Genomic DNA, 15,413 nt, shown 5'->3' on the forward strand with positions numbered 1-15,413 from the left:
TCCCATAAGTCTTCAAGGTTGACCAAGTATAAGTTCGCAAATCGAAGACCTTCACTGTCACAAGAAAAAATAAAATAAATAAGATCAAATTATAATATCAATAAGAAAGCATCAAGAAAAAAACACAAAAATAGTGGCATAGTTGAAGAAGTTAACACTTTTCAATCAAAATGTAAATTCTTCATTACATCCCACCTTAATGGATGGAAGGATCTTCAGAATTCACAGAAAGAAAGATAATGATCATCGTCAAAAAGAAGTATAATGTAAGCCATTCTGCAGAATTCCCTTAAAATACAAAGCATGTTCTGTAAAAGTCCTAATCAAGAAAAAGAAAAATTGCACGGGGCATATTTCTTGGTGGGTGATCAAGAATTAGAAATTTTATCTTTCAACAGAGTTCAATATAAACAAACACATATATTTAAATTTAAAATTTTCTTTAAGCAAAAGCTAATCACTAAATCCAATTAATTTTAGTTTAAGATTACAATTAGAACAATTGCAATAGAAAATTCTGAACTAAAATCTAAGGAAAACTTAGCCTAGTGGAAGCCCTTAAATGCTTATCTCAATGTCAATCAATTTTAATTGCAGACTTTGGCATATTCATAAAGAAAAAGTATCAGGATCCAATTATTTAGGTGAGGCCAAAACTTTACCACAACAATTATCATAAAATATTGAAACGGTGTCCAGAATTAAGCAGATCAGAAAGAATCACCACCTCATGAGTAGATGCGCTACGCATTGGAGTATTAATCAAGGATTTACAAGCATGATTTTTGACTTCATATTAGGTATTACATGAGATTGAAAATATTTGAATACTACCTTGCATGATTGAATTAATTTCAAAGTCAAGAATACTACCTTGTATGACTGAATTAATTTCAAAGTAAACTAAATTTGTATTTAATAAGTTAACCCAGCAAAGACTAATCAATATATACATAAGTTATAATTTCACGTGATTTTTTTTTTTTAATATGTTTTCTGGATGAATATAATCATTTATAAATAAATATTTGGTTAAAAATAATGAAAAGACGAAAAGCAGCGGTCTCCTAATCTACGAAGCATACACACTCCATTTTAATCGTCATAGCAGTGTCTCACACATGTCAAACATACCACATGTCATGTCAATTTTTTATTTAATTTTTCGCTTGACAATGAAGAACACGTGTCAAGACATGCTATGGGACACATTTTGGGGTTTTATTATAATTTTAAGAAAGGTGGTTTGTGGTTAAAGTATGTAGTATTTGGAACAAGATGGTGGGAAAAAAAAAAAAAACTAAACAAGAACTTTCCTCCAATATGTTCACTTTCGATGTCTCTTATTTTTTAATCAACAATAATAAAAGATTGTACTAGAGAACATGCCAAGAGGGCACCGCCCATTCACAGCGAAAAAAAAAAGGAAGAAGAGAGAGAACAAAGAAGGAAAACAAAACAAAGATAAACCCCTAACAATACTTCAAAAACCTAAAAATGATCCACTCCCCTTTACAAAATGCTTTAGAACTGTGCCTTCTTCATAGGCTGTAACCAGTCTTCCTTCCCCCTACTGTAAGACATGTAGGAAGTTTTCTCCACATCTTCATTCCAATCCTTAACATTCCTCTCCTTTGCCCTTATCACATATGGAGCTTCCTCTCCTTCAGGCAAAGAATTCCATTTCTTTTCCCCAAACTTCATAAACTTAGCCACTAAATTTTTGTTTAGGTGCTTCTCTTTATACTTTTCATAAACTTCTCCATGAGCACAACAAAAGCACTAACACATTATTTAGTTATCATCTCAACCAAAATGGGCCCTGCTTGTTCCACACAAATTTCGTAAGTTCACTTTTACAGGACTTCTTAACCCTTTCCTCAGAATCATCCAATAACATAGCTCCCTTGTCACTAGCCTCCAAAATATCATCCCAAACTTATCTATTTTCTTCACCACACAGAGGAAACATAGTGATGCAGGGCGGCTATCAAGAAATCCATCCTATTTTTCAATCGATTCAAAACTAGAAAATAAGAAAAATGGATCTGAAAGAAAGAAATCAAGATTCAAGGAATAAAAAATTTCGATAGAAGAAAAATACAGATCACAGCCCTACTGACAAAAGCCACAACTTTTATCTACTCAAATTCATTAATCCACTTTGGCCAATTACAATGTTATTTTTATTTATAAGCCAAAAGAAACCCTAACAAAAATATAAAATAAAAAAACTAAAATTCTTGATGGCTAAGAAATATACTAAAATGAAACAAATCTTAAGAATCTTAATTAACTATAATTAAAAAAATATAAATAAAAATACTAAAGAAATGAAATTATAAGTTACAAAATTGCAAGTGAAGCCTCCAAACTAAAATTTTGCATCTGTGCATGAATTCAGCATCATTCTCCTATATTAAGAAGAAAAAAAAAGAACTCGTCTTTGAGTACCCATTTAAAAACAAAACGCGACCATGCCAACAAATCAAATATTTTGAATATACTAGCTGTTTTACATTCTTGTTCCAACCTTAGACACATGAAGCAGGGGCAGGGGTAGGGGTGGAGGAGCGAGGGCATATAGAAGTTTCTAGGGTTGGGAAATATGTGCTAAAATATTAATAAATATTTGAGATTGATGTCAACAACAAATTGTCTTTATCAAGTATAAATAAATATTATGCAAATATAAAGTACTATAATAAGTTTAAGTTGTTTTCTAATGTTTCTTTGAGATTTGTAAGTGTAAGTTTTTCTAACTCAGTTGGGAGTGAATTTCTTCCACGACAGGAGCAAGTTTTTTTACAAGTTTCTTACTTAGGAGTGCAAGCAAAAACGTCACCTAAGTAAAAGTTTTCAGCAACTAAGGTTCCAACTAATCGATGTGATTAAGCTGTTAACGAGGTTTACCAAACACGGATTGAACATGTAACAAGGTTTTAAAAACCGGACCGATAAGTAAACCAGAAAAGAAATTGGGTGGATGAATCGCCGGTTCAACCATCAGGTCGAACCGAATGAAACCGTGACGTCATACTTATGTAATAAACATATTAAAAATTATACTTAAATAAAAAATAAGTATTAAATATACATTATATATTTATATAAATATGTTTACACATTTATTTTTATATTGATATTATTTGAAAAATGTTAATTATATTGGTATATGAGAGAAAATGATTGGAATACAATAAATAAAATATATCTACTAATTTATCAACAAGAAGTATTGTTGGCTTAGTGGTAAGCAACAAGAGTGTCATGCTTGAGGTGTTGAGTTCAAACCTTGCAGACTACATTTTTCAAAGCTTAACCATTGGCCAGTTTGCTCCAACTGGCACTAGTTCTTTCGATTAACCGGTTCAACAGTGGGTTATGCCGGTTTTTGAGCTAGAATGGGTTCGAGGGTCCATCTAGGCCGAAACCTAAATCGGTCAACAGGTTAACCAGACGGTCTGGTCTGGTTTTTAAAACAATGACACCGACACATAAAGAAAATTTATGTTACACGGACTTTTCAAAATAAATCAAATACCTTTGTTCGACACCCCACACTCGGACAAGAGTATAAGATATGTGTTAGATGCTTTTCAATGGATACTTCTTATATAATTGTATATAACACTATTATTATATGTACATATTGTTGTGTAATTGCTATAAATGTCTTTTTGACAATGTAAGTTATATATAGCACCATTTTATCTCATATTGCCGAATATGCGCACCCTTAAATTTATGGTTTAACGAGTCCAACCTCCAGATACGTACTCGCACTCGACACCCATACCCGAGTCCATGTAACAGAAGAAAATCTTCAATACCAATAAAATCATTCATGTCTAACTCAATCAAAGAAGAATCGATTCGTAGTGTGTCAATAGGAAGCTCCTCTTTTTAATCATGTTGTGTAGGCGATTCGCTTGCCTTCCAATGGTTTCTTGGTTGTCTAAATTTTCTTCCAAAATAATATTACTTTAACGTCGGACCAACTTGATGAACAATTTTCACATGATGGAAGAAAATTCGAAAGTCTAATAAATCATTGATAGCACGTAACATTATTTTACCAAAGGACAACATCCTATTGATACACCACCAATTGATTCTTCTTTGATCAAGTTAGACAAGATTAATTTTATTAGTATTTAAGATTTTCTTTACGTGTTCAATCCGTGTTTGGTAGACCTCGTCACCAGCCTGATCACACCAATTAGTTGAAACAATAACATAAAACAGCTAACATATTCAAAATATTTGATTAATTGGCATGATTGCATTCAGTTTTTCAATAGGAACTCGATGACGAGTTCTTTTTTTTTCCCAATCTATGAGAATAATACAGAATTCATGCATGCATTCAAAATTTTAGCTAGGGAGGGGCTTCATTTACAATTTGTTAGCTTATAATTTCATTTCTTTAGTATTATATTTATTATCTTCTAATTATAGTTAATTAGGATTCTTTAGATTTGTTTCATTTTTGTTTGTTTCTTAGCCATCAAGAATTTTAATCTCCTTATTTTCATTAGGGTTTCTTTTAGCTTATAAATAAAGGCTTTGACATTGTAATTGACCAGAGTGAATTAATCAATTTGAGTTGATAAAAGTTGTGGCTTTTGTGTGTAAGGTTGTGGTCCATGTTCTTCTTCTCTTGAAAATTCATTTCATGAATCTTGATGCTTTTCTTTTAGAACCATTCTCCATATTTTCTGCTTTTGTATCGATTGAAGAACAAAGCAGATTCCTTGATAGTCGCCCTGCAATAATTGGTTTCAAAGCCAAAGTAATTGGACACGACATATCAGATTTCATCATCTCCACTATGCTCTCCTCCATCTCTGAAGCCCCAACTTTGTTAAATGAGTCAGGCATACCCCCATCCTCAATCACCCCTAACCTAGACGCAACATGACCACATCTTCACCATTCGAGCTTTTTGTGTCCTAAAACTCATTTGGGAGAGGTAGAGAGCCTTATCTCCGTGGAAAAAAAAAAACAGTTGCCCCTCTCATCTAGTGTTCCTATTACATTTACATTAATTCTGTGGATACAAACTTCTGGTAAATATTAACACCATATTATTTACTTCTTAAAATTTATGTATTCTTTATGGATGATCCATTTACTATTAAACTTAAATGCACTTGACATATGTAATGTAATAGTTGAATGAATATCAAATTATAGATTGAGTGATTGTTCTATGCTAAAGTAATGTTAGTTTTTCTTCTTCCTTTTTTCTTCTTCTTTTTTTTCTTTCTTTCTTGTTTGTGGATAAAAATTAGCAAATAATTTTTTTTTCTTCCCATATCCCTGCCCTGCCATGTCCATATCCTAATTTTTAAAAAATCGATGTGCCCTGAGTCCGTGCTTCTTAGCTTATAATGTTTTTCACCAATTTTTCACAACTAGAAAACTTTAGAACATTGAAAATTTTCTGTGCATAGAAATTGACATACCAAAAGTTAATAAATATTTCCAACAAAACTAGAAATGCAAAAGATAATACATAATATATGAATCTTGCCTTGCATAGTCGCAGAAGAATCTTTTGTATGTCCACCTATTGAAAGAAGCTTATCTGTCCTCCATGGTATCTACAGACACAAAAATGAAATGATCATAAAGCACATGTGAAAACATCTTTGCATCCAACATCTACAAATCTCCATACTAACCAGGGAATGGCCAGCACAAGGAGGCACTGGTACTAAAGAAGGTGATTCCAGAGAATCAGCTGCAGTTTTAATTTCAAGCCTGGACCAACTCCAACTTCTCAAATCTAGAACCTGCATTTTTTTTCAGATTAAAGACAAGAATATCTACAACTACCAAGAAGCAAAAATTAAAATATGATAATTTGATTACTTCTGTGTAAACATAATTAATAAAGATAAAGCCTGAAAAGCATGAAAGGGAAGGGAGAAAAGGGAGGGAAGGGGATGGGGAAGGGGAATGGGAAGGGAAGAGGGAAAAAAGAACTAAAACAAAAAGAGACTAAATACAACATCAATTTTTCAGGCAATAGGTGGAAAAATTGGCTGCTATTACTGAAGAGAAGTTTTGGATGATTCTCCACACTTATCCAAAAAACAAAAGGAGAGAGTGAGAGAGAATGAGCCAAACACTAACAGTATCCCATAAATAAATACAGTAAATACAACCATATGACTTGTGCATATAACACAACATGCACAACTACAATTAGTTTCCATACCTGAAGATCATTAAGGTAACGTCCATTGTGATTTCCGCCAAATATATACATCTTGTCATCAATAATAGCTGCTCCATGCTGTGAATTCAAGAACTTTGTTCAAGGAAAAGAAAAAGAAAAAGAAAAAGAAAAGACGGAAAGGGGGGGTGTTTGGAAGGAGCAGCTAGAACCAACTGATCTTTTAAAATGGAGGCAAGGCAATACCTCGTATCGGGCTTTTGGGCGTGGACCAAATTCTGAAGGGGCAACCCATTGATCATATACATTAACTGAACCAAGGCCCTCCAATATAACATCTTTATCCTGAGTTTCCAACAAGCTGCCGTTTTCAGCAGGAATGGTCTTTGTCTCAGGAAAAGTGTCTCCATTTTCTGTGACTGGCTCAACCTTTGGATTGCGCTATAAAACCCACAACAGCAAAAAAAAAAATACAAAAAATGCAAAAAATAAATAAATGGAAATGGAGCAGATAAGTATATAAACTTGAGAGGGAGTGCCTTGTGAAATCTCAAAGGGGAAAATATAGCATTAAGAAGTAACTGGAAAATTCTAGGGCCTCACCATGAACTTTAATTATTTGGTTTCTCTACTTTTACTGTATAACTGTTAAGTACATATGTCAACGAACCAATTGAAACCACAGATTGTCTCACAAGTAAGATAAGGCACAGAACAATGCCAAAGGCAAAGAAGCCAACATCATGAGCATGCCCCATCCAGTAATGAATTAGTGTTTGTGCTCCCTCATTCCTTATCATTTTAGGCATATACATGGAAGAAGTTTTGAATTACAAATTATCAATCCAAATACAAAGGCATGCAGAACCTGAAGAAACCATTGTAGCAAGCAGGTACTACATGCCTCCCAACCCAAAATCAAAGCTTACAAACACAAATATTCAAAGGAAAAATTATTCCTACCACAAGAACTTCATTTTGTCATTTTGTCCAAAGAGATGGAATTTAGTGGGACCTCATAAAATAGCCGACAAATTAAAGAAGAAGAAACAGGATTCCAACCAACAGTTCAAACTTCAAAGAGAAGAATCATTCTGTTAACAATTCAGAGTCTAAAGGTGATAGACAACTTAAATCAACTCATGAAAGCCTTGTGGCAACAGTTTCCCATCAACTACATAACTCTACATTTCAATTTCTCTAAGGCCAACTTCAGTTAAAACATGCGCTACCTCATAAGGAAGAGAACGGATCTATCCTCATAGAATTGAATGATATCACAGTTTTGAGATTTGCATGGATCACTGGTCAACTAAACAATCTTAGACAGCAGTCTGGATAAAGGCAATGACTAATGACTTGGTTGTAATGGACTGCAATTTCACACATGTGCCTTGGTCAATTTTCTGATCTATCAGCTGTTATTTTTCTCTTCCTTAACCTCTACCACCTTAGAAACTGTAAAGAGAGCAAATACCATCATAAGCAGGACTAAATTTACAATATTGTAAAAAGCACAGATATAGTTAGTGCGCAAGTACATGGTACTTTCATTCAGATACTCCAACAAATTAACATAAAAATCTCAACTTCATACACCTTTATGATGTCATTATTCCAACAATAAAAAGCTGTGATTTATGTGACATGCTAATGGCATGTATCAGATGTCCTCCTACACAAATACATGAAATAATCACTGAGAAATTGCATTTCAAAGGAAGACCACCACACCAAACCATAAGCATTATACCTTTTTCTAATTTTTTTCACAAGTTATTTCATTAAAAGGTGCCTATAGGGGCACAACCAACTTATTCTATACAAAAAAATATATCCTAGAAAATCCAAAAAAGACTAAGGGAGGGATTAAAGTTCCCATAACCCAACAAAAGAGAGCACTCAAATGTTAGTTCTTCAACCTATAATTGGCTCCTCGATTCAATCAAAGGATCTACGACTCCTATAGACCCAAACAAATGGCCTGCTTCCATGCCACCTTCTTTAGTATGCATCTTAGTCCCTTCCCATGTACAAAGTAAAACAATCACTGCTTTGTAAGACCCAAACAAACCTAAGCATAGACCACAACCCCCTAGCTACCCTAGAATGAATGAGACAATGATCCACAAACGTGTACATACAAAATCAATTGGGAAAGCACATGACTTCAAACATGAATTGGGGGGAATTATAAAGATAAATAAAAATTGACTGCACTTCAAATAAAGATAATCTAGCCAACTAGTCCTGCAAAAAATTTCATTAAAAAAGTGACAGCTTCTGAATGATGGGAAGACATTGATTAATCTAACTAACACCTTTTTTGTTAGACCTGCTTGTAAGATGCATTTATGAAAAAAGCGCACCCTAATATCAAGAAATAGCTCATCAAGAAACTTGAAAGAATCAGCCAAAAAATTAAACTTTCTACAAACTCACATTTATTTCTACATCTACAACAGGCTCTGCAACAAAATTGGATGCTCTTGAATACCACCCTGGATCTTCTTCCTATTAAGAAAATAAAACATAGATAATTACCTAAGGTTTTTATAAAGTAACAAAAACTGGAAAGTTCACTTTGCCCAAACCTCCAATATCTTTACAAAGAGACGCATTGCTTCTGTGGAAGCCATATTTCCAAGCCCATGCCAGCTGCATAAAGAGGAATACCTTGTAAAACACAAAACTCGAGAAACAGATATATGATAGTTCAGATTCAAAATCAAATACAGTTAGCAACAGATCTTTGAGAAAAAAAATGACGGCATTCTATGGATATGACTCTTGTTGTCAAAGACCACAGATTCACACCACAGGCTCCAAAACTGCAGATAGTCTGGGAGAGGACAAAATAATACAAAAGTAATGAAACATAATTTTGGTTTGTGTGTGTGTGTGTGTGTGTGAGAGAGAGAGAGAGAGAGAGAGAGAGAGAACTCAATCATGAACAGGAACAAAGAGGAAGGGGACATTCAAGAACACTGGTTCCATAGGAGATTCATTTTTCTTTTTCTTTCAATTGATAGTAGATAGTCCCATCAAAGATTCAAACAAACAAATACCTACAATAACACACCCACTTACAAGCAACGAAAACATAGAGCATAATGTTTGTGTTGCCCCTCGGCAGTGTTATTAAAGGCGATATGTGCACCAAGGCGCCAAGGTCTCCTAGGGGCCTAGGCTCAAGGCGCAAGGCGAGGAGCAGGCTTCACCGAAGTGAGGTGCATCTTGTACGTAAAAAAATATATAATTTAATATAACTAAATAATTTAGGATTCAACATAAGCAAAATGAAATCTTAAACATTTAAAAATATATATACCAACAAATACTACTATTTTAACATAGACAAATGAACAATATTTCAAAATTTAACATAAAACATGAATAAAATGAGAGGGGAGAAGAAGAATAAGAAGAGGGCGATGGAGAAATAGATTAGTCTAAAGAATAATGAGAAAGAAAAGAAGACCAAAGAATAAGCATAAGAAGATGGAAGAAAAAGAAGAAGAAGAAGAAGAAGAAAGCAATATCATCACAGCCATGCAAAGAAGAAGATAGCAACGTAAAGGAGAAAAATAGAGAAGACAACAACGTAGACAAGAAGAAGAGAAGAGAAGAGAAGAGAATGAGACAGAAACATAAGAGAAGGAAAAAAAACAAATGACAACAACGTGAAGAAGAATTTTTGGATTTGCTGGACTGGATAATAAGGCATGTAGTATAGTGAAGTGTTCTTCAGAGATTAGGAATTAGGGCTAATTTTTCTTGTATCAGTGATTTATGGTTGAATGCCCAATGTATTGGCATGTGTAATAAAAGTAGGGATCTTTTGTAGCTGCATCATCTTAAATCAATAGTCAGATTTTAAACAAAACCAATTTAAGCAACACTAAAAAAAAGCCCTCAAGACTTGGGCCTTGCTGTGCCTTGGACTAGTCATTTGCCTTATCGAAGTCGCCTGGCCTGGATCACTACAAAGTGCAAGTCTTGGGCCTGAATGGGACTTGGGCCTAGGCGCATGCCTAGGCATGCCTTATTAAAGTCGCCTAGCCTACAACACTACAAGGCGTAAACCTTGGTCCTGGATGGGACTTGGGCCTAGGCGCGCCTTTAATAACACTACCCCTCGGAATAAGCATAGCTAACAATGTCAACATGAATATGTAATAAGACAAGAATAATGAAAAAGTTAGAAAAATGAACAGATTGGTAAGACAATAAATTAAGAGAGAGGCAAGACGGTTTGATCATGTGCAACCAGATTTAAACCCTGTACCAAGAGGAAGAGTGACATGATACACATAAAAGAAAACACTAAGTTAAGGAATGGAATGAAACCAACAAGGCTAGAGATCAATGTTTCAAGCAAAGGTTGCACTCGCTGTAACAGTAACGGTGGTAGTGATGTAGTTGTGGGCTGCGATGGGTGTAGTGCAACGGTTGTGGCAACCTAGCCCTGAATTTTTTCTTTTTTTCCCACAACTTTGCGGAATCTTATTGATACGCATGTTTTATTTTGAAATCACATTTGTTGGGATTTAAAATGATTTTCCAAGAGTTTAATATATTTTTTTAACATGATCCAATATACGTACTAAATTTTATATTATTTAAGTTGCTATGAAGAGAGTTTTGACATTTTTTTCTTTCAACAATTAATAATTTCACGTGCCATAAATTCATAATACAACAGCTTACTAATATTTATTGTGCTATAAATATTAATAGTTGTAGACTTATAATGTTATATAATTGTGTTTCAAACTTGCTGGTTACATATGTTAAAAAAATAAATAATGAAATTAAAAATTAAAAATAGTATTAGCTATTTATTTTAGAGCAACAATATTCAGATCAGACTCCACTTATAGCCTCACAATCCTTTTTTCTTTTTCTTTTTTTCACTAGGAGAATGTTAGCTAGAAATGGAGTGAATGCCACTGCTTTTATTTTATTAAACAAAGTAAAATGTTACATTTCATATCTTCAAGTTATACAAGTAACACACTTACAAGTACAAGTACATATAAAAATTATGTTCAATCTTTAATGTTGAGTAAATAAATAAATAACACAAGTTAAAAGAGGAGAAAATGACCAGAAAATGTCTTTTAAATGTAACAGATGCTGCCATTTTTATGTAATGGCGTTAAATGTTGTAGCGGTGTCATAACAGTCTGTTACGAGCGTCACATAATGGTTGCGGTTGTTACACCTGTGAAATTCAACCACACCGTGAAAGCAATAAAGGGTAGCGATAATTGTCCATACCATTACATAACGGTGTTACGTGGCCTACTTTTGAAAATTGCTTCAGATACATAGAAAAAGCATTGATATGATAGCCTATGGTTTAATTAAAAAGCATTGACCTTTACTATCACTGAAGTTACATTCTATATTAAACCTTTTAACGCAAGTGTTTCTCTCAAAATTTCTAATTTAATGTTGATTCCTTCCTTAGTTTCATCAACTAGAACAATATCATCAATGAACAACCCACACCATGAGATATCATCCCAAGTATGTTTAGTTAACTCATCCATGACAAAGGCAAATAGGGGGTATGACCTCAAAGTTGACCCTTGATGCAACCATACAATGATTGGAATTCACAAATTTCTCTTGCAAATGATCTAATTGTAGTCACACACAACCCCATCATACATGTCTTTTATCACATCAATATATCCTTTGATCTCACACCTTTTTCTCCAACACCTACCATATTATATAATATCTCTAGGCACCCCATCGTAAGCTTTTGTTAAATCTATAAAAATCATATGCAGATCCCTCATCCCTCACTTTCTATTAGTAATTCTCTATTAATCTTCTTAGTAAATATATCGCTTCCATAGTTGATCTATTTGACATAAATCCAAAATAATTCACTGACACTGTTGAGCTATGCTCAATCACTCTCTCCCTCACTTTCATTGTATCAATCAGTAAACATAGTTGTTGCAATTTTGAGTATCTCCATTATTTTTATAAATGAAGTAGTAAAATACTTTTTCTCCACTCATCTAACATTTTTCTAGTCATTAGAATCTTATTAAAGAATTTTTTCAATCAAAACAAACTCCTCCTTATCTAAACATTTCCAAGCCTCAATAGGGATACAATCTAATCCTAATATCTTGCTTGATTTCATCTTCTTCAGTGCAAATTCCACCTCAAAATCCCTTAGTCAACGATAAACCTATATTCTCTAGTTTCATCTTCGCTATCATATTCATCTCTTAAGTTTTTAAATGTTTTTCATTTACCATTAAAGAAACATGAACTTTATTGAAGGTAAACATCTTACAAGCCCTATACCTAGACTCACATCTTTTATGAATACAAAACACTAAAAGGCGCATCACCCCACTACAGAAGCTAATGTCAAATAAAAACAATCACCTCGTACCCGTATGCAGCCCAAAAGCCAAAGCAAAACTGACAATCCTCTACATCCTTGAGGCTCAAGATGACCTAAAAATTCAAAATTAAAAAATGCTGGAATGATTTACACAAAGGAGAGCCACATCCCACATTTTCCTCCTCATCCATCCAACTATGAAGAAGGCCAGCAACCTATCTTGAGAACACCCAAGTAACTACAAATATAGCCAACCCAAAATACACTAATTACACCTAAAGTCGTCCCAGCACGTACACTAGCTAGCAGCAATTATGATTACGAATTTTGAAACTCAACACTTTGCTTGGTTACAGTTTTCCAAAAACACTTTTCAGAAAATTCTACTTTCTTATTTTCTGTATTTTTTTATTTTTACTGAATTTTTTTAATATTTTAAGCAATTTTTTTTACTTTTTAGACATATCTAACATAAATATATCTAAAAAGTAAAAAATTTGTGAAAAAAATCTTTTAAAAATTCACTAAAAAAAAAAAAAAACGAGAATTCAGTATATTTTTTGTATTTTTATGTATTTATTAATTTTTTTAAATATTTTTTCACAATTTTTTTACTTTTTAGATACATCTAAGTAAGGTGCATCTAAAAAAATCAAAAAAAATATTTAAAATTTTAAAAATATTCACTAAAAACAAAAAAAAACACAAAAATAAAAAAACTCAGTTTTCAAAAAATTTAATCCAAAAAACTCAAGCCAAACACACTGAAAGTCATTTTCTAATTGTTAATTTCCACAAAACTCATCATACAAGAGCCCTGATCACAGTGTTCACATAAGTCATGTTCACTTTATTATTTTGCCAACTCCCACATACGGAAACCAACAACACACACACGCACACAAAAGAGGGGGAAAAGCATTAATATCATTGGAAAACTACAGTAAACCATGAACCACCTTAAAAAACATTAAAGCCACAACAAGTTGCATCAAGGAAGCACCACTTTAAAGTCAATCATAAAGCACGACAACACAAACCTTGTCCATTTGCTTTGCTCAACAGGACTCCAGCCTCTAGGTTTCGGAATGGTACAAGGCCCTACAGTTGCCTGCAATCAATCATAACCCATCACAAATTGAACCATCATGATTAGCTGCGCCAAATGCAATACCATCAAAACAACTCAGCCAAACCCTAATCAAACAACATTCTCACAATTTAAATGCCCAAGAAACCGTTTGGTAATGTTTTCTATTCTTGAAAAAAAAAATCAATAATAATAACAATAATAAACTGATAATGGATAAAAAAAAACACCAAATTTTTAGAGATACTTTCAAATTTCTCTTTGCACAAAAAATAAGATGATAGGAGTTTCCGAACATTTCATCATTTTTTTTTTTTTTTTGCACCAAGGTATCTGGATCAAAACTTGACTAATTCTCACGGGTACACAGGCCTCCGGCAAGGAGTTTCTCACAAGTGTTTTTTCTCAGACCGATAGCACAATGAATTGTGAGCACCTAAGAGGTTTCGAACCTAAACCTTAAGAGATAGCACACCCCAAGACCCAAGCCCTTGTCACTAAGTCAACCCCTTGGGTTTTTGAACATTTCATCATTTTGGTTTCCAAAAACGCAAAAAAATGAAAATGAAAACAATTTGAAAACGGTACCAAACAGTGTCTACGATTCCACATCAATCTTATATTCATTCAATACCATATCCTAATTGAAAGACATACAAATACAACTTCCAACCAACTCGCACCGCAATTTCAATCTCCACTATACATTTTCATAATTGATGACGAATTGTCTAAAAAAGAACAAATCTTTAACCATACAACACATAATTGAGTAATTCCAATTTCCCATATCAACCTTAAAATACTGAAAGCTCAAAAAATTCGAATAATTTCCTTCATATTCTGGAAAACCAAACATAACAAGAGATCAACAAGCACAGATCTATGAAAAGTAAAAGTAAAATGATAGGAATAGAAATACCTGGTGGTAGAGGGCGTAGAGGAGCAAAGCAACGTCGTTGGAGAAGTTGGAGGAGGAAGAGTGAGGAGGAGATCCATCGAAGCCAGCGTAGGAGGCAGCGGCGTAGAACCTCTCAGGGTAAGCGAGGCCAGAGCTCGCCATTGCCATCGCCATTTTTGGGGTTTGGAGATCAGATCGAATGGGAATAAGAATATATATATATATTTAAATAAAGTACAGGGAATGAAGAGAAACGGAGAGAATTGAATTGAATTGAATTCGGGGGAGTGAGTGAATGTGAATATGTGTTTGCTGTTACTGTAGGATCGTTCCCCCTTGATGAACACCCGACCCGATCGATTTTTTGCAGCCTAATTGCTCGACCAGCGCTGGCCTGTTCAGTCTCTTTTTTTTTTTTTTTTTCTGCTAAAATAATTATAAACAAATTTAAGTCAAAAAAATCAATTATAAGAGTTTTTTTAATTTTAAATATCAATAACTCTCAAAATATAATTTGGTTAATTGTGTACTTCTCTCCTTTTTTTTATGAATTTAAAAATTTCATTAAATTAGAAATTACACATTTAGGTTCAATTTTTAAAGAATAAAAATGAATTTATGTAAATGTGAAATTACACATTTAAACGCTTCACACTATAGAGGTTCTAATTTTTCCTTCTTTCTTGAATAAACCCCACGTTACAAAGAAGAACGTAACAATTCAATAACGTAACACTCTAATATAACATACTAAAAAATACCCTGCTCGGGAGTTTTTGTACTCCTTTTGAAATGTTTGAAGAATTCCACATCCTTTTGAAATGTTTGAAAAATATCATATTTCAAGTCATTTTTG

The 15,413-nt window shown here is 33.5% G+C and overlaps 1 protein-coding gene across 1 annotated transcript in view; it reads right to left on the bottom strand.

Moving 5' to 3' along the window:
* Window positions 1-14,996, bottom strand: part of LOC114285934 (acyl-CoA-binding domain-containing protein 4) — a 24,986-nt gene extending 9,990 nt beyond the window's left edge. Inside the window, exons 1-9 of the mRNA XM_028229020.2 lie at window positions 14,579-14,996; window positions 13,607-13,677; window positions 8,782-8,845; window positions 8,630-8,701; window positions 6,434-6,628; window positions 6,230-6,307; window positions 5,691-5,801; window positions 5,540-5,609; window positions 1-54 (exon numbers count right to left, since the gene is read on the bottom strand). The exon at window positions 1-54 is cut by the window's left edge and continues 8 nt beyond it. Of these exons, the coding sequence (XP_028084821.2) occupies window positions 1-54; window positions 5,540-5,609; window positions 5,691-5,801; window positions 6,230-6,307; window positions 6,434-6,628; window positions 8,630-8,701; window positions 8,782-8,845; window positions 13,607-13,677; window positions 14,579-14,731 (868 nt within the window). The 5' untranslated portion in view covers window positions 14,732-14,996. The remainder of the gene's footprint in view (window positions 55-5,539; window positions 5,610-5,690; window positions 5,802-6,229; window positions 6,308-6,433; window positions 6,629-8,629; window positions 8,702-8,781; window positions 8,846-13,606; window positions 13,678-14,578) is intronic.
* Window positions 14,997-15,413: the final 417 nt, after the last annotated feature.

Source organism: Camellia sinensis, chromosome 2 (assembly GCF_055761805.1).
Source record: "Camellia sinensis isolate YWXY chromosome 2, ASM5576180v1, whole genome shotgun sequence".
In the NCBI taxonomy this organism is placed as follows: domain Eukaryota; kingdom Viridiplantae; phylum Streptophyta; class Magnoliopsida; order Ericales; family Theaceae; genus Camellia; species Camellia sinensis.